The following is a 25558-nucleotide window of genomic DNA, read 5'->3' on the forward strand; positions in this document are numbered from 1 at the left end:
TAAATTAGGATCTACAATTACTCTATAATACAAAATCTGTGGGCTCTTTCCAAATTTATTTTTTGACTTCAGTCCTTTTCAAAATCCTAAATGGTCACTTTACATGAAGTGACAAGCTGATCTGAAAATTCACATGGAAACAAATGTAAGCTGGGACAAGACATTCTACCTTGAAAAGGACCAACACCAGAGAACTCACACTTGACCATTTTAAGACTGAATGCAAGCCTACCATAATTAAGCTAGTACTACTGTGCAGAAGAAAAGATATTTACATCAATGGACTAGATCCATAAGTAAACTCTTATACTTGGGCAACTGATTTATCTACAAGCACATAAAGACAATTCAATTGAGAAAGATCAGTAGATAACTAGACAGTCACAGGCAAAACCCCTGGAAGTTGGACACCCCTCCCCCATCACAAGTATTAATTCAAAACAAATCAGAAAGCTGGGTGTAAAGGCTCACACCTGTAATCCCAGCACTAGGAACACAAGGCAGGAGGATCTCTAGGAGTTTGGGGTCAGCCTGGGCTACAGCACATAGCTGTCATAAAAAAAAAAAAAAAAAAAAACACAACCAGAGCAACAACAACCATTTGTACGCAATATTCACCTCAGCGTGCGTGCTTGTGGCAACGTGCATTTGAATGCAAGTGCTCGCTATCTGATTGACTTTAATTTCCTTGTTTAACAAAATCCAGAACTGGAATTTTTAAATTAAAATTAATTTTTTACACTGGTACCAAAATGTAAACAATGACTAGACCAGGAAAAATGATCTCTGGAACCAGTATGAAATGATCCAGTCCTACCCCAAACAAAATAAAGCAAGTAACAGTGGGAATTTAAGTCTCTGATGCAGAACTTCAGCCACCCCCAAACCTGCACATGCAACTGCTGCAAAGGCCTCTAACTGCATCTTTCTGACTCACTCAAGAGTCAAATGGTCGTCAGAGTCACATACTCAAGGAGATGTTGGAAGTCTCTCAGAATAATGGTGAACACGAGACTTCTGGAAAGCTGAGGCAGCTGCAGGTGAGTCGAAATGTATTTAACAAACCATTCATTTAAGACAGCCTGTTAATTCACCGTTAGGAAGCAAGGGGGAGTATACAGGATTCTTGGGGAGGAACCTGAGAATACTACATTCTCAGAGTTGGGAAGAAAAGAAAAAGAACAATAAAGTGCTGAGGGCTCCACCCCAAGAACTGGCAGAGAGAACAGGAGTGTTCCCCAAGGGACGGGAGGGGCCCAGCCCTGATGAGTCAGAGTTCAAACAATGCAATGGAACACACCTATCTGTAGCAAATAGACTGCAGTCAAGACATTGAAATAATGGGCATAGGAAAAACAGTCCAGACAAGAGTGAAGCAAGGTAGGAGCAAAATGGACAAGGATTCACACAGCAAAGCAACATGAAAGACAAAGAAATATTAAAGACTAGGCACATAATTTGCCAAGTGATAAATTCATGGGACAGCTCTATGCCTTATTTAACTCTGAGACAGACTACTGATGACACGTAGATGTACGTTGGGAAATAGCCATAGTCAACACTGTGCATGTTCATCATTTTCCAAAAGAGCTAGAAAAATACTCTCCCTCATCCTTGTCTTTGACTATGCCCAGCTACCCATTTTGCAATTTTTTTTTCCATTTTGCAATTTTATCTTAATTTATTTATTTGTGTGTGTACATGTGGTGAGAGACAGGGTCTCATGTAGCCCAGGTTGGCCTCATACCCCTGATTCTCTTGCTTCCACCTCCTCAGTGTCAGGATTACAGACTGCACAGCCACACCCAGTTTATGCAGTGTTGGGGATTGAACCCAGGTTTCTTACAGAGGCAAGCTTCTACGGCTGAGCTATATCCCCACCACTATTTTGCAGAAGTTTAAAGAGGCAAAAAGTCCATGTCTTTTTCACATTTTAATGTAACACCTATAAGTAAAAGAAATTTAATTTTTATTTATTTTTTTTTTATTTTTTTTTTATTTTTTTTATTTTTTTTGGTTTTTCGAGACAGGGTTTCTCTGTGTAGCTTTGTGCCTTTCCTGGTACTCGCTTTGGAGACCAGGCTGGCCTCGAACTCACAGAGATCCACTTGCCTCTGCCTCCCAGGTGCTGGGATTAAAGGCGTGCACCACCACCGCCCAGCCTAATTTTTAGATGTTTAGCATCATAAAGGAGTTATTTGTATTCATCTGTCAAGATTATTTCCTATCATGATAGTTTTCCTACAGGAGCTTGTTAGAGTTAGATGAATTGAATAGATGTATGCTGTGGGACTGCCTGTAAAAAATGCACTTAAAGGGTTAGGGATACAGCTCAGTGGTGGAGTGTTTTGTTTATCATGCACAACCTCTTGGGCTTAATCCAGTGGTTCTCAACATATGGGTTGTGATCCTTTGGGGGGGCAAATGACCCTTTCACAGGGATCATCTAAGACCACCAGAAAACATAGATATTTACATTATGATTCATAACAGCAGCAAAATCACAGTTATGAAGCAGTAACAAAAATAATTCTGTGGTTGGGGTCACCACAACATGTGTTGAAGGGCTGCAGCATTAGGAAGGTTGAGAACCACTGCCTTAATCTCTAGCACTGCAAAAAAAGAGGCATGGTGGCTCACATCTGTAATCCCAGCACTCTGGGAGGCTGAGGCAGGAGGATTACACAGGGGTTAGGTCAGCCTCAGCTAGTTCCAGGCCAGTCTAGACTAGCAAGATACTATCTTAAAAAACAAAAACAAAGAATAACAAAAAACCCACCACCACAATTCTTCCCTATTAGGTAACCTAAATGTTGTCTTACAAGGATGCTGGGTAATTTTAAAAATAGCTTTCCTGGGCTGGAGAGATGGCTCAGTAGGTTAGGATGCTTTCCACCAAGTCTACAGATCTGAGTTCAACTACTAGATCCACAAAATAGAAAGAGAAAACTCATTCCTTCAAGTTATTCTCTGACCTCTACATGCACACTCACCCATACACATATATCCACACATATAAACAGAAAATTGATGAGTGAATGCAATAATAAGAAAAAAGCAAGTTTGGGGCTGGAGAGATGTTCAGTGGTTAGAAGCACCTGCAGCTCTTTCAAAGGACCCAAGTCTCAGCACCCATATTGGGTGGCTCACAACTATAGCTATACAACTCCCTCTCCTGGCCTCACAGGAAACTTTACACACAGTTGTGGTGATATATTTGTAATCTAAGAAATAAAGCTTGCCTGAAGATCAGAAGACAGAGCCAGCCATAGAGTTAAACACAGAGGTCAGGCAGTGGTAGCACATACCTTTAATCCTAGCACTCAGGAAGCAGAGATCCGTGTGGATCTCTGTGAGTTCAAGGCCACACTGGGCTACATGAAATTGATCCAGTCTAGGAGAGAAACAGAGCCAGGCAGTGGTGGCACACACCTTTAACTCCAGTATTTGGGAAGCACACACACCTTTAATCCCAGCACTAGGAAGGTTGAGATAGGAAGTGAAATGGCTGGGTGGAGAAAGGCATATAAGGTGTGAGGAGACAAGAACTTAAGAGCCTTTTCGGCTGAGGACTCAGGCATTCAGTCTGAGGATTTGTGGAGATCAGCTGAGGAGTTGGTGAGGTGAGATGTGGGCTGTGGCTTGTTCCTTTGTCTCTCTGATCTTTCAGTATTTACCCCAATATCTGGTTCTGGGTTTTTATTAAAAGAACATTTAGGATTCATGCACATAAAACATACACAGATACAAGCACACACACATTTTAAAAAAGAAACCCTCAAATTAAAAAAACAAACTGCTTTTACTGTATCAAGAGATCTACCTAATATACGTAAGTGTACCCTATATGTTCATATATTTGGTTCTTGTTTTATGTACTCTGATTTTACTTGAAAAAAATATTAATTTTTGATTATGTATGGGGGAAGAGTATGTGCAAGTGAGTGCAGGTCCCCTCAGAGGCCAGAAGAGGGCGTTGGAGGCTTTAGAGCTAGAGCTATAGGAAGTTGTGAGTTGTGTCACATAGGTACTGCATACGGAATACAGGTCCTGTGAAACAGCATCAAGTGGTCTAACCACTGAACCACCTCTCCAGCCTTTCCTGTAACTTCTACAGTATAACCTGCATATGAGCTAAGCCATCCTGCAGAATTTTCTATCTGGTTGTACTTTAAAGTAAAAGTCTACTACCCGTCCTTAGTTCTCTGTTTTCTGTTTCCTCATGTATGCCCACTTCTAAGTTATTTATGCTAACCACTACTTCTTGAGCTGTAACTTTAGCTGGTAAACTTTTTCCCTCTGAAAAGTAAAGTTCAATCTAAGCCACGTCTTCATGCATTGCTTGTTCTTGTTTATTGATTAAGAAAGATAAATGTAGGTGTCAGTATAGCCTAGTGGTCTAAGGCGCCAGACTCCAGAAAGATAAATGTATGTGGATGAATGAATTAGATACTACAATATGAAAGACCTAAGACTAGAAAAATTTCCTCAAACTCACCATAGGAAACATTAGCAAACTATGATGTGTTAAAGGCAGCTAAGGAAGGGTATCTTTTAAAAAGCGTGAATTATTTTATGGAATTTCACTCTAAAGACTTTAGGAGGAGCATTTTTTGCTGTCACCTGCACCCTGTAAATAAACTAGGTTTTAAATTTGCTTCAACAACTTGTAGTGTGAAGCAATGTTATACAAAGTCTCTGTGTAATAAACCTCACTAATGAATAATTAAGAAATAAATCTCACTAGATAAGTTGATAAATATAAGCGAAGTGTCTAAACTACCTAGTAAACTTTTAGGTCAACAGTATTGCATCTTTTTTTTTTTTTTTTTTTTTTTGGTTTTTCAAGACAGGGTTTCTCTGTGAAGCTTTGCGCCTTTCCTGGAACTCACTAAGTAGCCCAGGCTGGCCTTGAACTCACAGAGATCCGCCGGCCTCTGCCTCTCGAGTGCTGGGATTAAAGGTGTGCGCCACCACCGCCCGGCAGTATTGCATCTTTAAAGTCTGCTGATTATGTACCTCTAGAAACAATTTTCTCCTTGGGCATCCATTATAAAAAGGACCTGAAGCTGCTGAATAACAACATCCAGTCCTGGGCTTACTTACCTTTTTTCTCTCCAGTGTAGGGCACATAGTCTTCCCGGTCTTTATGCTCCAGTGCCTCCTTCTCTAGATAAGAAAGGAGACGTTCTCTATCAAAGGGTCCCGTGGCGGACTTTGAGGTCTGGTTCTTCTGCCGAAACCCTGCAGGCAGAAGGGCATTCTGCCAAAGAGAATGAGTCAGTCATTATGACCAGCAAACCACCAAGAATGCCAACACTCTATGCTTCTACGGATTTCCCAGGTAAGAAAGATCAAGAAACAGCAGGACACAGGCATCAAACACCTCATTGCAAGATGTTAGGACAGTCACATGAGATGTATTACAAGTTTTTGTATTTAAACACTGATTTATTGATTTTGGGTGTGGGCACATATAGAGGTCAAAGGACAACTTTGGGGAGTTACTGGTAACTGCCTTTAGTGCTGCCCCATCTGACTGGCTCACAAGTCTGTTTGTTTTCAAGACAGGGTTTCTCTGTGTAGCCTTGGCTGTTCTGGAACTTGCTCTGTAGGCCAGGCTGGCTTCAAACTCACAGAGATCTGCCTGCCTCTGCCTCTCAAAAACATGCACCACCACCACTTGGCAAGTCTAATTGTTTTTTAAGTAGGCAGAATTCACTTACATTATTATTAAAAATAGGCACCTACATATTTTCTTCAGATAGTATCCATCTAGGAGGAAACACCCATTAGCATTTTGTTTTTTTGAAACAGGCTCTTGATATATCACCACGACTGGCTTGGAATTCACAATGTGTACCATGCTGGCCACGAACTTGCTATGATCCTTCTTGCCGAGTCATTTTGCCTAACTTCACCCTTTAATTTTTAAGTGTCCATGGATTATTATTTTTCCAGGGAAGGTGTTTTACTTTATGTTGATATTTATATTCAAGTTGATATTTTTATTTTTCTCCAAGGACTATTAAGGAAAAGGTTTTCCTAGCTTGGCCTAGTAACACATACCTATGCTCTAGCTCTCAGGGAGCTGAAGCCGGAGGATAAAAAGTTTAATGTCCAAACAACAGCAACAACAATTTCCTTAATGCTTAATGACTGACCAGTAAACATGTACATAAACTAATTCTATCACAAAAGAACTTCAAACTACTATATAATATTCCTTGTAATGACTTCCATTTGATCACAGAGCTCTTATCAAGCTAAAAACATACACAGTCCAACATCAAGACTGTTTACTAGATTTAAATCTAGTACAAAACTGTCCACTGTGTATGTGTCCATATGCACACATAAGTGTTAGTGTATGCTAGTAACAGTTAATGTCTTTGCTATGCATGCCTCATGGTACCCAGAGATACAGAAGTCCTCTGGTGTCCACACCGCACAGCCTTGAGTACACGGACTGACTAGAAATAAAAAGGAGAGGAATGCTTGAAGTTGCCCCTGAAGTCAGGACTCTCAATTTGTATTAACAGAGTAACAAGACAAAATAAGTACCATCCTGCTTGTCAAAAGTCAACCTCAAACAGGGGCTCATGCCTGGACTCTCAGTCCTTGGCATAGAGACAAGAGGACCAAGAGTTCACAGCCAGGCCAACCTGGGTTACAAGAGATCTTGTCTTAAAGCAAAGCAAAGAAAAGAAAAGCAAAGACAGGTTGCCTTGCCTCATTTTCCTGAGTATTCCTTGTTCTACAATTGAGGCAGCCAGTGAAGGCAACACCTATTACTAGCAGTGAATGATGTTCAACCTCACAGATGGTATACATTTTCATTACAAAAGGTGATTTTTCTATGGACAATAATGGGAAATGATGATTTTATAACTAAAAATATCATGCTTACGCTTTGGCTATTTCCTGAAGTCCACAACAGTTTTCACAAAACTCTTTTTTTTTTTTTTTTTTTTTTTTTTTTTTGGTTTTTTCGAGACAGGGTTTCTCTGTGTAGCTTTGCGCCTTTTCCTGGAACTCACTTGGTAGCCCAGGCTGGCCTCGAACTCACAGAGATCCGCCTGGTTCTGCCTCCCGAGTGCTGGGATTAAAGGCGTGCGCCACCACCGCCCGGCTTCACAAAACTCTTAATGTAGTGATACTCATTACTTAGAAGGCTGATCTACAAGGATAAACCACAAAGATCTGTTCCTAACCCTGAATATTGTGTGCATTTACAATTAAGAAACTATCTGTGCAACTATAAAGAATAAACATAAGATTTCTACCTTTAGATGTTGAAATATGAGAACTGACAAACAGCCCATTCAGCCTGCAAAGTTTATCCAGTTTTACTTCCTAAAGAATGCAACCATCACTTCCTCATCCCCAATGCCAGTACTTGGGTGCAAGCTCTGATGTGAGCTTGGCTGGAATGTTACACTAGTGTAACTGACCTCAGGACATCAGGTGCCCTGGTCTCATCCTCCCTTCGTGCCCCGCCCCCCATCTGTTAGCCCAGGCTCAGCTCACACCTCCATTCTTTTTTTTTTTTTAAAGATTTATTTATTTATTATGTATACAGAAGAGGGAGCCAGATCTCACTACAGATGGTGGTGAGCCACCATGTGGGTACTGGGAATTGAACTCAGGAACTCTGGAAGAGCAGTTGGTGCTCTTAACCTCTAAGCCACCTCTCCAGCACACACCTCCATTCTTGATACACTATTTCCTTCCTTGTTCTTGTCATACACTCCTCCTTCAACTATGACCTTTAAATGTGTGAAATACGGAGATCACTTCCCCTGAAGGTTCTGTCCATCCTTTCCGGTTACTCATTCTTAAGACTCCGGCATTATGCCCCCAAGGAACGTTTTTCCTGATGTCTCATTCATAAGTTACTGTCTGTAGCACTCATCACTCTTTTAACACAGTTTTGTTATCTGATTCAAGTCTAGTTTTCTCCATTCCTACCAGCCTGCATCACGGGGCAAAAATTACATTTGTTTTGTTCACTCTTGCATTTCCTAAGTGTAGCATAGTAGCCAGGACCTGTAGGCTGTCCCCCAACACTTACTGAATAAAGATTTCAGAGCTGGGGACTGAAGTATATACACCCACGTGTAGGGAGCAGAGGAAGCCCTAAGTGAGTGAAGTCCTGAGTGAATGTGTTCTGTTGACATAGGCATGGCCATGTTAAGGACCCCATAGTCTTAGACCCAGGGAGAAAATGGTAAAGCCTTCTCCTTGGGGGTGGGACTCAGAAGGAAATAGTGAGCCCTATTGTTTCTATGTGTGGATGTTGACAGTGTGTAAAAAAATGTCTACCATAGTTTTCTTCCCCTGGATATTCATAGCCTGAAGACTGCTCCCCAATGGAGATTGCTCCTACTGAGGCAAAGAGTTGTTAAACATCCTGTAAAGCACAGGACAGGCCCTCAAAAAAGTCATTGGCCCAGGTGAAAAACCCAGGCTAGACAGCTCTTACATGCTTTCTGGTTCGTAAACCATTTTATTTAAATTGGTCTCATCAACTGACTGCCAAATATACTGTTGACAGCTCTATTATCCTAAGTAATCTCTCAGACTTAGGTATGAGTAGTTTTCCTCGTAATAGTAATTATGGTCAAAGGACTTGACCTGTGGTATAGACATACCAGCTAGCAACAAGAACAATTTTTTTTTTTTGGTTTTTTGTTTTTTGTTTTTCGAGACAGAGTCTCTCTGTAGCATTGGTACCTGTCCTGGACTAGCTCTGTAGACCAGGCTGGCCTCAAACTCACAGAGATCCACCTGCCTCTGCCTCCTGAGTGCTGGGATTACAGGCGTGCGCCACCACCGCCCGGCAACAAGAACAATTTTATAAAGCACATTTTTAGCATGCTTGAGGCCCTGATTTTAATTAATCCCAGTAACTCTCCTTTCCCTAAAAGCTCATGATACCTCAATTCTTAAAGGGCATATAAAACCAATGGCTTTAAGAAACATGGTAAAGCTTTGCCAATAACCACCACTTTGCAGTTCTTCCTGCTACCTCCTTGAGTCACACTCAAAGGTTAAAGGGTCCTACATTAGCCTTATGTAGCCTTGTACGAGACAAGTAACAGCCGCTTGGCAGATACAGACAAGGATACATCTACAATGTTCTGGACTTACCAATGGTTCAACTCTAAAATAGTGGAGAAGTGCACCCACACAATCACTGATTTTCATTTTCACTATAGCACACAACCCACACAACGTATTCAATACTTTGTTACAAACTAGGCTTACATTAGATGATTTGTCCAAATGTCATTTAAGTGTTCTGAGCACACTTAAGGCAGTATAGGAAAAGCTATGTTAGTAGGCTAGGTATATTAAATGCACTTCAATGTATAATACTTGCAACCTAGGATGGGTTTATCAGTTAAGAAGTATCTGTGTTCAGATCTGCATCTTAGAACTGTTCTACCAATGCTAATGACTTCTACCATTTGGTCAACTTTTCTCAAGGACCGTTATAATTAGGTTTAGGCCATTAAGAACATTCTAGAGGCACAGTATACTGGCACCAGCCTGGTACAGAAACTCTGAAGAGAAACAGATTAGCATCAATTAAAGAGCTAATTAGCTATTACTACTTTCAATTGCACAGAGGGAAGATTATAATAGAGAAAAAATTGTGTAGATGTTTAACGATAGTTTAGAATGCCTGTATCATAAGATGTGGAGGTAGATATGGGGACCTGGAGAAGCAGCAAAATGCCAGTTCATCTGAATAGAAAGTGGGTGAAGGGAACTGGGGAAAGCCATGAGAAAGCAAGCTGGCAGTCTGAAAAGCTATCGCATTTCTCTTCCTGGACTAGCACCAACCTCAGGGTCAAGATCATCCAGGACAGTTTCGAGCTGTTTCAGCTCTGATTCTGACAGATTGCCTAGGAGCTCATCTTCATCCAAGTCCTTATACTCCCCCAAGTCCTTCCGGAACGGCAGTGCCATGGTTAGCAGTGTAGGAAGTCACGTGATTTGCCCCACTTCTGATAGCTATGGAGGAAAGAAACAATCATTTAAACATAAATCTTATCTAGTTGTATCTATTATTGGGGAAAGGGAAATGTTACATCCATTTGTCATACATTCTTGATCATATCATATGCTACTCTTAGCTACAGATCATTCATGCTTTCATTTTTTGTCTCTGTAGAAAAATAAAGTGGGAAAAAGGAAGTGAAAATGAAAACCATTAAAACAACTACTTACAGAATTACAATTTCTGATAACTGAATTTCAGTGGCAAAATAAAATAATTTTTTTTTCCCAAACTAATTTCTATCAGTGATGTCGTTTTCCCAATGGACAACATTTGTTTCTATCAGTGATGTCAAATTGTCCCAATGGACATTTGTTTCACTACAAACTATTTAGGAGCACAGTATGACACAATATCAACATAGGAGAACAGTAATAATGTGTCACAGGAAGGAGTAGTCTCCTGCCTCTGGGAAAAATTTTTTTAAAAATACTTTTTTCAAAAAGATTATTTTAGGAGATGGAGAGGATGGCTCAGCAGTTAATACTCCCTGTAGAGAGTTTGTGGTCAGTTCCCAGCATTCACATGGGGTGGCTCACAAGTGCCTGTGTTCCAGATGATCTGGCACTCTCTTTTGAGTTCCAAGAGTTCTGGCACACATGTGATACACACACATACATGCAGACAGACACTCACAGGTATACATAAAATAAAAACAAGGGCATCTTTAAAAACATTTTTAAAGGAAAATAGTATTTTGTTATTTGTTCATGTAAAGGTTTTTTTTTTTTTTTTTTTTTAAGACAAGCTCTCACACTATAGCCCAGGCTAAGCAGGAACTCTCTACACAGACCAAGCTAGCCTTGAATTCAAGGTGAGTCTTCTGCATTGGCCTCCCGAGTACTACGAACACAGGTGTACACTACCATATCCAGCTGAAAATATGTTTTTAAACGACAATAAAAAGGCATTCTCAAAAGTCTGAACTATAAGCCAGCCAATTAACTGTTTTCCTTTATAAGAGTTGCCGTGGTCATGGTGTCTCTTCACAGCAATAGAAACCCTAACTAAGACATATATACTCAACTCTATTAGGTAATGTCAAATGATGTTCAAAGTGACTATGCCAATTTACATTTGTAAAAGATTCCATACATGACAAATCATGTTGCTCTTCTTTGTTTATTTTAAGTATTATCAGACTTATGCTTTTTGACATTTGGAATATGTGAAATGGTATTTCACCATGGCTTTAATGTGCATTTTTGTTAAATTATGACAAGATTATGCCTTGTTTCACATGTTCACTTACCAATGGCATTCCTTTTTCTTTGTGGATAACCTACTGCTCATTTTTACAAAACACATCATCTTTTGTGTGTGTGGCATATGCACTTGTTAGTATGGATGTACACCCATGTGCAGGTACGCATGCACATGCATGTCAGGGCCAAAGGCTGATGTGCAGTATGTTTCCTTGATCCTCCATCTTCTTATTTATGAGATAGTCTCAAAACAAAACAAAACCTGGGCCCTACTGAAGTGCAATGATTCGGCTACACTGGCTGGCCAATGAGTTTTAGGGATCCATCTGTCTTTCCACCCCCAAGCAGTAAGGGTAGGAGGATATTTATGGGCACTCACCACCATCCCAGCTTTTTATGTGTGTTCTAGGAATCTGAGCTCAGATCTTCATGCTGTGATGGGGCAGGCACTTTATCTTCTCAGCCACCTCCTTAGTCTAGTGGCCCTTTTTTGTTGTTTGTTTAAGAAGTCTTTAATTTAGTCTAGATATTAATCTCTGTTATCAAGTTAAATTTGACAACTCATTTTCCATATTCTGATCAGGTTTCCCTCCCCATCTCCTTCCAGTTCTTCTCCACCCACCCAACTCTACACCCTTCTCTCTTTAGAAAACAAAAGAGCAAATAAAAAAGCAAACAAACTAGAATAATAATAATGATAATAATAATAATAATAATAATAATAATAATAATAGGAAAAAACAGCCAAGCAGCAGTGGCACAGGCCTTTAATCCCAGAACTCAGGGAGGCAGAGGCAGGTGGATCTCTGAGCCCAAGGCCAGCCTGGTCTATAGAGCAAGTCCCAAGATAGCCAGGGCTACATAGAAAAACCCTCTCAGAAAACAACAAACAAACAAACAAACCCCAAAACCAAAAAAAAACCAAACAAACAAAAACAACCCAAACAAACCAAAATATGGAAAAAGCAAAAGAAACACACACACACAAATAAAACCCATAAAAACACAAAATCAGGAACTATAGCATACAAGCAAAAGACCAGTAAGATTAAAATAAAACAAAACAAACAAAAATGCCAAAACAAAGCAACATGAGACACAACAAAAAACTCTACAAAGCGTCACCCAGTTCATTTTGTGTCGGCCTTCTACTGCTTGGCATGGAGCCTGCCTTCAAATGTGGTTTGAACACCCAGTGAGACTCTAGTGCAGAAAACTAATTTTTCCTTTGCAAGTGATTGTCAATTTGGAGACAGCTTCTTCTTAGTTAGGGATGGGAGCCGAGTCCACTTCTCCCTCTCAGCTCTGGTGTCCAGTCTGTGGAACCTGCGCAGGCCCTGTGCATGCTGCCACAGTCTCCGTGAGTTCATAAGTGAGTCAGTCCTGTTGTGCCTGGAGGACACCATCTCCTTGGTGCCATCCACCCCCTCTGGCTCTTACAACTTCTCCGCCTCCTCTTCTGCACAGCTCCCGCAGCCCCGAGGGGAGGGATTTAATGAAGACATTTAGGACTGAGTGTTCCAGTCTCACCCTCTGCACATGGTCCAGCTATGGATCTCTGTATTAGTTCCCATCTACTGTAGGAAGAAGCTTCTCCGATGATAGCTGAGCAAGACACTGACCCATGGTGCGCTGGCTAGTTTTATGTCAAGTTGACAAAGGCTAGAGTATTCTGAAAGGAGGGAACCTCAATTGAGAAAATGCCTCCATGAGACCCAGCTGTAGGGCATTTTATTAATTAGTGATTAATGGGGGAGGGCCCAGGCCACTGTGGGTGGTGCTATCCCTGAACTGCTGGTCCTAGGTTCTGTAAGAAAGCAGGCTGAGCAGGCCATCATGAGCAAGGCAGTAAGTGACCCTCCTCCACAGTTTCCACCAGCTCCTGCCTCCATGTTCCTGTCCTGACTTCCTTCAGTGATGAACAGTGATGTGGAAGTGTAGGCCAAAAAAATTCTATCCTCTCCAAGTTGCTTTGGTCATGGTGTTTCATCACAGTAACAGTAACCCATCTAAGATATAGGAGTATAGCAGAATGTCAGTTAGAGGTCATTTTACTGCTGTGTTCCTTCAGCAAAACAATAGTATTTGGTTTTCCCCTAGGCCCATGGCCTATCTCGTCCCAGATTCTTAGCCACCCAAGCTGGTCAGGCATGGGTTCCATCTCATGGAATGGCCTTAGATCCAATCAGACAGTGAATGGTCACTAGTGTATCAAGCAAGAATGTTACTGCTGTAGATCACAGGGTCTGTAACTGTGTTCTATTAACTCTTATGACTTTTTATGTGTCATAGGGGAACATGAATCTATGGCTTTTATTTCGGCTTATTTGTTTTTCCTTTTCAAAACAATGAAGAAGCCATTTCCCTGAGATTCAGATGATGGAACTTTTGCCAAGATGAAAGAACTGCCAGTTAACACAGCCAATTTTTCTAGAAATTCCGATTCTATTACGGCAAAGTGTCAACAACCAGTGTTCATGCTACCTAACAATGCTCAAAACTCACACGGGCACTCTCTTTTATTCTGTGTTCCCACTCCTAGAGTCTCTCCTTGATTGTACATTTCCCCTCCACTCTTCTTTACTGAGGGGCACTGTACACTGACAGGGTCCCGGGACAACAGGGTTCAGAACCTGCTCTGGAAGCTGCTTTCCTGTGCTTCTGTTCTGAGTATGGTAATGTTATCTCTTGCCTGTCCTGAGAACACTTCACTGGAAAAGAAAACAAATTCTGCATGGCAATGAGGGAAAACCAATATGCTGGACATGTGCAGCAACATGGACTGAAGGACATTATATTTAGTGCAATAAGCCAAACACAGAAAGTCAAATAGTGTAGGTTCTCACTCATAAGCACAAGTTACAAAGTTAATTTCATAGACATTGAGTAGATGTTTGTACAGGCTAGAAAGGCTATACTCAGGAGGATGGTAATGGGGACTAAAATACAACTAGTTAAGGATAAGTCCTTGTGCTCTACAGCAGTGACTTGAATTTGGCCTTCTGCCTGGTTATATGAATGTAAACTGGAACAGTTACATTATTCATGGAGGCATTGTCTATTCCTGTTCATGTGCCCCAATGGGAGAGCTGAATAATTATAGTGGCTCACAGAGGCTAAAACATTTACTATTGTCCCTTCACAGGGGAAAAAAAAAAAAGCTGCCAACGTTTTGAGAAAAGTGCAAATACCTCGGTACAAATCACAGTTTACAAACTGGTTATAGCTAGCTTTCCAGTATTATCTCCAGCTGTTCCCTATCACAGTATCCATGGCTCTGAACAGGACACAAACTCTAGATCCCTCCATCCTTGCTTACCATGAAATACATTCTTTTTTGTTTGCTTATTTATTTATTATGTATATAGTGTTCTGCCTGCATGTACACCTGCAGGCCCGAAAAGGGCACCAGATCTCATTACAGGTGGTTGTGAGCCACCATGTGGTTGCTGGGAAATGAACTCAGGACCTCTGGAAGAGTAGTCAGTGCTCCTAACCACTGAGCCATCTCTCCAGCCCCCATGAAATACGTTCTTTAGCCATGTCTGTTTCCTCAACTGAAGCCCTAGACATTCCTCAAGGCTCACTGAACATAATAACATCCCTAAAATTTTCTGAGGCTCCATTCCCACACAACCACAATCTAAGTTACTTGCACCTGTACCCATGTATTCTACTCTTGCTCCTGTGGATATACTGTTCATACTGTTATCTATAGCTACTCGTGCCTCTTGTGACCAGATCCCATCAATAAACAGTTCTGGGGTGTGTGTGTGTGTGTGTGTGTGTGTGTGTGTTTTCTTTTGTTTAAAATAGGGCATCATTATATAGCCCAAGCTGGCCTTGAACTCAAATGATCCTCCTGTCTCAGCCTCTAATGTTATTATATCAATAGCAATTCAGTTTTAGTAAAAATCATCAATGAACACTAGGACACATTTTTCTGTCCTTTAAAGAGAATTTATAAATTATGTAAGTTTGGCTGATAAGATGGCTCAGTGAGTAAAGACAAGTGCCACTGAGCTTGACTACCTGAGTTGATCCCAGGACCCACTAGTGAAAGTCGATAATTGATTCCAGCCAGTTGTTCTTTGACCTCTATCATGGCACATGTATCTCTTCCACAAACAAACAAATAATTTTAATTATCTAAGTATGAAAAACATGACTGTACCTAACCAGTATCTACTTATTCTCTCCCAGCTTCTATTTTTATAGAAAAAGGTCTCAACAGAGATTATGCTATAAAGCAACTGTGGAGTTACATGATTCAGATATACAGGCTGTTAATCTCCATTTCATCATCGTTTCTATAGGGTAGGCGTAGTTTCCAGACTCTTCTATCTGGATTCTTTGCACACATGTGATCATGCTGATCTCTGGTTAAACTTCTATGCTGATTCATATCTCTCTAGTAGGACTGGACAAACTATAGATAGTGACCTTCCTTCTCTCCTAAGCTCACCTTACTTCCTTGATGATTTCATACACTGACCACTCTTGAATTTTACCTTTAATCTGGACCTCTCTTCTGAACTCCATACCTAAAAAAATAACTACCTATGTAAAATCTTTACCTGTGTGGCTAACAGCAATCCTAAACAGAAATATGTAAGAACTTGCAGGGGTGGTGGTGGCGCATGCCTTTAATCCAAGCACTTAGGAGGCAGAGGTAGGTGGATCTCTGTGAGTTTAAGGCCAGTCTGGTCTACAGAGTTCCAGGACAGCCAGGATACACAGAGAAACCCTATCTCAAAAAACAAACAAACCCCAAACCAACCAAACAAACAACCAACCAAACAAACTAAATAAATATCCAAGAACCCATACATCTGACCCCCTACACACACTCTTGCCGTCTTGCACATAACGATAACTTCATTCTCTGAGTTGCTTTGGCATAAAGTCTTGAAGTTAACTTTGACTTCTCTCACATTTCACATCTAAACCACCAATCAACACTGTGTGCAAAAAGGTCTCAGTTACTATCTCATGCCTGGACTATTGCAATAGCTTCCTAAGGAGCCAGGTCCTCCTCTAATGCCTTATCCTTTTGTCTATAAAAGATCAGTTATTTTCTTTTTTAAATGGAAGGGTTTTCCTCGTAATCTTTTTTGTTTGTTTGTACGTGTGTGAGTGCGTGTGCGTGCGTGTGTGCGTGCGTGTGTGTGTGTGTGTGTGTGTGTGTGTGTGTGTGTGTGTGTGTGTACAGGGGCACATGTATGGAGCTCAGAGGACAACTTCAGGTGTCAGTACTTGTTTGAGTCATAGTCTCTTTTTCGATGCCATGGATGAAGCTTGCTGGTTCATGAGCTTCTGGGACTTTCTTGTCTCTGTCTTCCATTGTAGAGGGAAGTTTCTCCAGTCCCGCCCAGCCTGGAGGTCTGGCCGAATCTCTCCCACCCGTGGTCCCACAGACGCTTATAAAATAATTACTCAGAGGCTTAATATTAATTACAAACTGTATGGCCTATGGCTCAGGCTTCTTGCTAACTAGCTCTTATAACTTAACTCAACCCATAGCTATTAATCTATGTATGGCCACGTGTTCTGTGGCTTTACTTGTGTCCCACTACATGTTGTTCCTTGGACGGTGGGTTGGTGTCTCCCACTCTCCTTTCTTCTCTCACTATCTCTCTTGGATTTTCCCACCTGGCTCCATCCTATCCTGCCATAGGCCAATGCAGCTTTATTTATCATCCAGTGGGAGCCATACATATTCACAGCGTACAGAAAGACATCCCACAGCACTTCCCCTTTTCTGTTCATCAAAAAGGAAGATTTTAACTTTAACATCCCATCTCAATGAAATAGTGCTGAGATTCCAGACACGTGCCACCATGCCTGGTTCTACATGAGTTCTAAAGACTCAAACTCAGTGCTTTACCCACGAAGCCATCTCAGTCCAACTGAAGACTTCTTAATTGTAAACTGACAAATTATCATTGTGTGTCTTTGTCGGGCATAATGTGATATTTAAACCTTTACTGAGGTAGCTGTAGAATCACACACAGTAAAAACAAAGAACATAGAGAGATTTCTTTCACACTGTGTCCAGTTTCCCTTGGTAACATTTTGCAAAACCACAGAATCACAAGGAAGACATTGGCCTTAACACATTCCATTGATCTTCCTCCGTTTCCCCAATTTTACATGCAGTCCTATGTATGTGTTTGTGTTATAATCTAGTTTTTTTTCACCAGGACACACAAAGTTTCAACACACAGGACTCCTCATGTTGCCCTTTTATAGCCATACCCACCTACCTTTCTCATATCCAGCAACTGTTGAGCTGACCAGTTTCTTTTAACTTTTGGTTGTGGTGGCTCTAGCCTATAATCCCAGCATTCCAGAAGCAGAAATAGGAGAATTTCTACAAGCTTAGGGCCAGCCTAGTCTACAGTTCCAGAGCAGTCAGAGATTGTTTCAAAACCACAAAAAAGAAGTTGGATATAAACACCTTTGAGACTAGCTTTTATCATCAAATATAAATCCCTAGGAATTCATCCAAGTTACTTCATTAGTACTTCGTTCTCTGCTATAGGTCATAGTAATGTTGTATATGTGCCACTGGTACTTAGATGCTGACAGTCATCTGGAATGACTGTATTTATTATTTATTTCTTTCTTTTGTGGGAGGAGTTCTGGAAATCAAACATGGGGCCCCGTGCATGCTATACAGGTACCCTACCACCAAGCCAAATCCCTAGCACCCAATTCCATGTCTTGACTATTACAAATAAGGTGGCTATCAAGATTCATGGACATGTTTTTGTGTGAACATAACTAACAGCAGTAATTCACACTGCTTATGACATCTAAAGAAAAGCCAGTCTTACCTTACCTTGGTTCACAGGACTCCAAAGATTACCCTACGCCCTCACCCACCCCCAACCGTTCACCTCTGAACTCAAATGCTCCAGCAGTTCTGATCTTATCATCCTTCCTCCAGCTGACCAGGCACACTTCTGCCTCCTGCCTCTGCCCTTTACCTTTAATACTCTACTCAGGCAGCTAAACGACCTGTGCCCTCTTTCCCAGGTCTCTGTTTAAATGTGAACTGACTGTGGAGATCCGTTCACGATTACTTCTTACAACAGCAACCCTCACAGGTCCCCTACTGTTGGGTTTTCTTTCGCTGTATTTCAGGCATTGTATGATATATATTTACACTCTATAGTATATTTACTAATTCATTGGCTATTCTGTCACTGAACTCTAAATAGTCAGGCAAGGACTTTGTTATCCTTAACACCTAGAATAAAACAAGACACACACTAAGGACTAAAATGCAGCAATATAATTAACTCCAAAGTTGTAACTAATACCCCCAAATCACTCAATATGCAATTATCAAGATTACTGAAATATTAACTTTTAACTTTACATGACAGTCATTTTGGGAGTGTTTCTCCATTCATCATTTTATTTTTGACATTACGTATCCCTAGCAGGCCTAGAACTTGCTATGTAGACCAGGTCAGCCTTGAACTCACAGAGGTCTGTCTGCCTCTGCCTCACAAGGGCTGAGATTAAAAACGTACATACCCAGCTTGCAGGGACTTCTGATTGTTTGAGCAGGGTATCACTATGTATCCCCTGGCTGGCCTGGAAATCCTTACATCATTTTAAAATAGGAAGCTATTTCAAAAATAAAAAAGGGAGCCAGCGACATGGGTGAGCTGGTAAAGGCACACGCCTCCAAACCTGACCACCTGAGTACGATTCCCTGAATACACACGGTAGATGAAGAAAGCCAGCTCCTGGAAGCTGTCTTCTGCCCTCCACATGCATGTGTGTGCCTCCCCAGCACACACACAAACAAACAACAATTTAAATTAGGGAAAAATTAAAAGGCATAGCCCAGCATGTTCTCCACGGCCACATCCCAGGAGCATAAGGAAAGTCGGAAGGCAGCCCAGCAAACTTGTCAGGGCCAGAACAAAGAAGAGATTTAATTAGATGCGGGTTACAGAGGGTAACGTTAGTGCAGAAAGCAGCAGATCACTTTAGCAACTATTACAAGGACATACTTTAACAGGTTACTCACAGCACTTCAAAAGCAATCTCAATGTGAACCCCAGCAACTCTGGCTCCCATGTGAGTAACCTACTTCCTGTCCGGGCTCACTGCTGCAAACCAGCTCCCGCCTCCCTGTGACCACTCCCATCTTCTTGGTGGAGTCATGACAACAGATGAGAAGCAAGGTGAGGGAAGAAGCCACCCTGTGAACCAAAGAGGAATGCCAAGACAGGCGCACCCTTAGCATGCTCAGTGTTAGCGCCCCATGTTTATGTTCTTTTTACCTCTGCTTAACTACCAGTTATCCTATGAATAAACCAGAGTGCTCAGCCATCAGTGAAATGGTGAATCTATTCCAAGGGCACGGCGGAGGGATTAATCTAAGGGGTTGTCTGTCTGTCTGCATTTCCATTTCTCTCTCGAAGGAAGTACAGCTATGACTAACTCTTCCCTTTGCAAGAATGTTCTTCATCTACCACGTTAATAAGCACTGAACTACTTACAAAACCCCGAAAACTAGGTGAGGGCTATAAGAAATCACACTGAGAGGAAGCTGGATTTCATGTAGTGAACAGAAGCAGTATGTTATCTCAGCTCTATCCCTTCTGAGTTTCTTGGACTTAAAAATGGATTTTTTCCTTGCTTTATTTTGGGATGGAGCCTGAATTGCTAAGTTCTCTCATTTTTCAACTTTACCTATCTTCCTATCTTGAAGTCAGTACACACATTTCTTTATTAAAGGCCCTCCAGGTTTCATGTGTCATGGGAGGAGGCTGGACTGGCAGGACCTGGCCAGGAAAAGGGCTGTGGGAATAAGAGGAAAGGTCATGGAGAGAGAGGATTACACAGAACAGTCAGTCAGCTTCTCTCTCTCCACTTTAGAAATGGTTCTCAAACTAGACTTTAAAAGATCCCAAGGGTCCAAGATAAGGCACGAACAGACTCAGGCTTCGACACGCAAATGTTCCTTAAGGTGGAGTCCCAGTACAGACACAATACTCATTTTTTTGTTGTTGTTGTTTGACACGATGTTGCCGCCTCTGAATTCCAGCAGTGGTGACCAGTCAAGTTTGATCAGGCAGCAAAACCAAATTTGATTCTGCTTCTCCACCTTCCTTCCCTTTCCTGCCTACAGGTAAGCAGAGCCCCATCTCCTAGCAACCCCACGCCAACAATTACGCCGCAGTGAAGATTAAGAAGTGTGTCACTGCTCATAGGAAAACCTGTTCACAAAACAATGTTTCCCTAAATGAAAACTGTACCAAAAAAAACTGTTCTCAAAAAATGTGCCTGAGTGAGTGAGTACAACTGTCATCAGCAATACTTGGAGGCTGGTTAGCAGTTAATAAGGAGTCTGGATATTCAGAAGGAAAGATGTCCCCCAAATTTTAGACAATTAAGTCAGATAAGGTTTTCGGTAAAGTATGGCAGAAAATGCATTCAGAGATTCCTAAAACTAATGTAAACCACCAAAATAAGCCCACAAGATATGGATATAAAAATACCCCGAGGATATTTTTATATGATGATTTCCCAGATAAAGCTGGGTGTGGTGGTACATGCCAGTAATTTCAGCACTTCAAGGTCAACTTGGGCTGCATAAGGCACTGTCTGAAAACAAACCCCAAGGTTTCCCAGTCAATGACTGTAAAACAAACACAACGAACACACACTGCCTGCCTTTTGAGGGAGCAGAGAAAAAAAGCCCCACTATGTGGCTCTGGCTGACCTGCAACTGGGTATATAGACCAGGCTAGCCCTGAGCTTGCAGTGATTCTCCTGCCTCTGCTTCCCAAGTTCTCAGATTACAGGCATAGACCACAATACCTGGTGGGGTTTTTGTTAGTCTGGTTTTTTTTTTTTTTTTTTATTTTGAGGCAAGGTCTCACATAGCCTGATCCTCCTGCCTCCACCTCCTACGTTCTGAGATTAGAAGTATGCATACTATCACTTGTATTCATTGCAAAATAGTAGATGAACTTGGCCAGAATATTAAGACACACACACACACACACACACACACACACACACACACACACACACACACACACACAGAGAGAGAGAGAGAGAGAGAGAGAGAGAGAGAGAGAGAGAGAGAGAGAGAGTTAGAATAACACTCTAAAAAGAAAAGAAAGGAAGGCCTACCAGTGCCTCCCCTTGAACTAGGGTCAGCAGATCTGTGGCTCTCAGTTTCTGGCACCAGAAGAACAATAGTCAAAAAGAGGCAATACTCTGGTAATCTGTGCCTTCATGTCCACAGCAAACACTGAAAGGACCCTTTTACCACTGGGCCCAAATTCTGCCTCGGCACTCAAGGACTAAGATCTGTTCACTTCCCTAGATTTCCGGGACTCACATCTTTCTAGATAAAACAGGCATGATCTTAAAGAAACACCATTTAACTAAACCTTAAAAAAAGAGAAACATAATGCTGACTTGCCTTATCAGAGCCAAGACAATATACAATATACAATGAACAATGTACAAGCAGAAAGGAAAAGCATGGAAGCTGAATCATGCTAGGTAGACACAAACATTTCAGAAAAGTGACTTGAAAACCAGATCAATTAACAGGAAAGAAAAAAGAGAAAAAATGAATCAGACACAAGCCAATGCCGCTAAGTACTAGAGGGAGGACAGTTCACGTGGCATGCTCACACTGGGGAAAACTTCCACCACACCAAGCAGACTTTAACTGATCGTTTCTTATCTTCCCATTAACTCCATTATAAAATTAAATGTCTCTATGAAAACATACATGCTCAGCACACTGGTAAGTCACAGGAATAAATTCAAAAAAGTCTTAATCCTGAATTTACCAATGTGATTACTGCAATAATGAAAACATTCAAAAGAACAGAGTGACTTCCCCCTTGCCCTGCACACTCCCAGCACCTCTCTCGCTCATCCTCCTGAGCCCTGGAATTACAGCTGTGAGGAGGGAGCCACCACACTCACTGTGGTCTCTTACTAAGATACATTCCAGTTGCAGGCAATCCTTTTGTTACTGCCCAGCCCACTACTCCTTGCAGGGTACTCGATAAACCTGTTCATGACATACTCAAAAAACCTGTTTTCTTCCTAGTTCGGCCTAGAGAGGAATTCATTTACGTCTACTGTGGCCTCTACCACATTTTCCCCAATGGGAGAAAATCTGGGAGTGGTGGTGAACACACCTGCAATCCCAACACTGGAGAGGCAGAGGCAGGAGAATGGTCATAAGTATGAAGGACAGCCAAGTCTCTACGTCAAGTTTCAAGGAGCCAGAACTATATCGTGAGACCCTGTCTCAAGAAATGAGGAGAGTCGGGAGAAAGGAAGTTGGAATTTAAGAAAGGGGCCTCTGGGAAACAGGTCTCATCAAAGCTGAAATTTAATTTCAGGTCATATTCTAGGGAAGATTAGCAGCCCTCCATTGTTTATTAATATCTGTCCCTTAAGTTTGACCTATTTTCTTTGGTACAAGAAACTTTTTTCCCCCGGTCTTTTGAGACAGGTTCTCACATAGCTCATCCTGGCCAGAAATTCCTATGTAACCAAGGATGGTCTTGAATTCCTGGTCTTTCCGCCTTTACCTCCAAGTGCTGGGATTAAAGGCATGAGCCACCACAATCTGACAAAGAAACCCTAACGGTTAACTAGAAGCCCTTACGGTCCTTCCAACTCTAAATACTGAGCTTTTAAAAGTAAATGAATTTAGAGTAACTTTGGAAAGCTCTATGAGAACCAGAGAGAAACTGGAAAGCTGATGTAACAAGCAGAGTATCCCAATGTTGACTACATACCCAGTGGAACCTTCTCAGTTCTGTATCATGTTCACTCACTCGTTTTTATAGGACATCTTCGGAATTTTGATTCTGCACATGAAGAAACAAATGTCTGATTTCTGAGCTGTACACACCACACTCAGGTAACAGTACAAAGAGCTCTGATGGAAAGAACAAATGAGAGCCATGAACTACCCACAGTCCTGCTGGGAGTCTCTCAGAGGTCAGGAACAGCTACCCACAGGCCTGCTGGGAGACTCTCAGAGGCCAGGCACAGCGTGCATGTTTAGCATTAGTGTGGTAGTGGGTTCACTCCTCAGAACCACAAAAAAGAAAAAACAAGAACAAGAAAAAAAATTATAGATCAGAAAATACTTCACAATCTATAAAAGCAATAGCAAAGCCTTATTCAAACGTGCATGATCCTGTAAGCTCCCAAACTCCCCAATCATGAGTATGAAACTGGGACTTGGGCCAATTTGGGGATCTTTCTTTCCTCCAGAGCTTTTCCTAAGGAAACACCAAGAGAAACAACCTCCAAAGCTCCACATCTTTAAAAATTAATTGAAAAACAAGCAACAGCAACACACAAAGCATCCTTATCTCCGGCCCCTGCTGCTTCCCCGGCAGTGTTCCAGGATATGCCCGGTCCTGGGTCTCCCCAGGAGGAAGGAGGCGCCTCACAAAGCTCCTTCCCAGGCTGCACACAGGCTGGCTCTGGCCCGGCTCTCTGCTCCCTGAGGCTCGGCCATGGAAGAACTCCTTTTAGCACCACACCCGTGCTTAGGACCGTTCTTGTGTCAGGTGATTTTGGTGAATTCCCCTCCCTGAACTGAGCATCACTAGGCTGGCTTCCTCAAGGGCCTCCTGAGTTCACTGCTGCCTCACGGTGTTGTCCTGTCACTTCACTTGTTTCCCAGAAGAGGGGGGTCCAGGCCATCTGGTCTGCATCAATGGCATGTAATGGGACTAAATAGTGCCCCTGATTGTTGACTTTCAAGGGGACAGGAGACCAGGTGGCTGAAAGAGACAGAAAAGGCCTCAGTCTGAGCTGGACTTAAAACTGTGAGGTGTTTGGGTGGGATGGAGAAATCTGGTGATGGGTGGGGGGTTTGTTGCAGAGATGGACCAGATAAAAATGAATAATACATTTTTTAAATGACAAAAGAAGAGATTTTGACAGTGTTCACCATTAAGAAATGATAAATGTTTGAGGAGACGAATTTAACCTTATTTGGACATTAAGTTAAACATGTAAGTATATATACCTACCACAATATCACGATGATATTATAACTTTTGTTTTCACACACTGGTTCGGGTAACTTAAAAATCATAGTGCCATAGAACACCAACCAAGTAAGCCACGTGAAATGACTAGAATAATGAGAAGCATACAGTCGTGGAGGCGGTTCTGGGAAGAGGGGGAGGAGGAAAGAAAAGCAAATGGATGCTGAGGAACAGATGATTGCTGCAGAACGCAGAACTGACGAAAGAAGGGAAGCCTCAGGAAGCGTGGCCTCAGGCCAACAAGTAAGGTCCAAGTTCTTTAGGAGGCTAACGACATTTCCCTTCTGAGTGAGAGAGAGGACTCAAGAGACCGCACAGAAATGAAAGGCCAATGGGGAAGGAAACAAGGTTGCTGAGAGCTTAGGAAGGGCCCAAACAGAAGCTCAACACACCCCTAAAACTATCACAACTGTAACTACTATTTTTAAGTGGTAGGGCCGAACTGGCTGTATTTTAATTATATCCTAGGGAAACACTTCAAAATCTGTATTTATTAGTAGTGTGTGTTTATATGTACATGATGTGTGTCTCTGTGGCACGACACACGCGTGGAGATCAGGAGACAACTTTGGGAGATGGTTACCAGGCTTACACAGACCCGCAGAGCCACCTCACCAGGCCAAAGGGTCATGTCTTTCCTTGATCCTCTCAGATTGATAAGGGACCACATGCCAGACCTCAAAACAATGAAGAAAAAGGGGGACTACATTTCAGCTGCATACATTTTATATGCAAATGACTTTAACACTGACGCAGGAATAGTACATAATATAAAATGCAATACATTATTTAATAATCTTGCATAATACTAATATCTTATGTAATTTGCCAGACTACTTCTATAAAACATTTCATTTCTATCATGGTTTTCATGTCACTAATACTTCACATTAACAGAAGCTAATTAAATCCAAGTGACTGAGAACAAGCCACAGCTGGATACAAAAAAGAAGGAAAAACAAGTCAAGATAAATTATGTTATAATTTCCACTATTTAAAAAAAGGTTATATCCTAGAGAGGAGAGGAGAGGAGGCACAGAAAAGAGCCAAAGAGAACCCAAGCAAGCCGCAGATTCGGGAGGCTGGCACGGGGGTGGGCATCTTTCTAAGATCTGAGTCCCAGCTGTGGTTCATTTCTGGGAGCTCAGTGGCCTTATAACAATAATCCCCTACAACCCCAGTCCCTACACCACAGCAGGCAGGCT

At 41.8% G+C, this 25558-nt stretch overlaps 1 protein-coding gene across 7 annotated transcripts in view; it reads right to left on the reverse strand.

Moving 5' to 3' along the window:
- Tmod3 (tropomodulin 3) overlaps window positions 1–25558 on the reverse strand; it is a 56710-nt gene that overhangs the window by 23188 nt on the left and 7964 nt on the right. For 4 of the 7 annotated variants that reach the window (XR_008213261.1, XM_052714557.1, XM_052714594.1 and 1 more), the window contains exons 2-3: window positions 9853–10023; window positions 5107–5263 (exon numbers count right to left, since the gene is read on the reverse strand). Coding sequence is in view for 5 of the 7 variants with exons in the window: in XM_052714557.1 (XP_052570517.1) it covers window positions 5107–5263; window positions 9853–9978 (283 nt within the window). In the remaining 2 variants the exon portion in view is untranslated. Of the gene's footprint in view, window positions 1–5106; window positions 5264–9852; window positions 10024–19324; window positions 19343–23081; window positions 23102–25558 lie in introns of those variants that run through there. The other 3 variants (XM_052714578.1, XM_052714587.1, XM_052714605.1) reach the window with 3 other exon arrangements.

The sequence above is a fragment of the Peromyscus californicus genome, unplaced genomic scaffold, assembly GCF_007827085.1.
Source record: "Peromyscus californicus insignis strain IS unplaced genomic scaffold, ASM782708v3 Scaffold_11__1_contigs__length_118956290, whole genome shotgun sequence".
Classification (NCBI taxonomy): domain Eukaryota; kingdom Metazoa; phylum Chordata; class Mammalia; order Rodentia; family Cricetidae; genus Peromyscus; species Peromyscus californicus.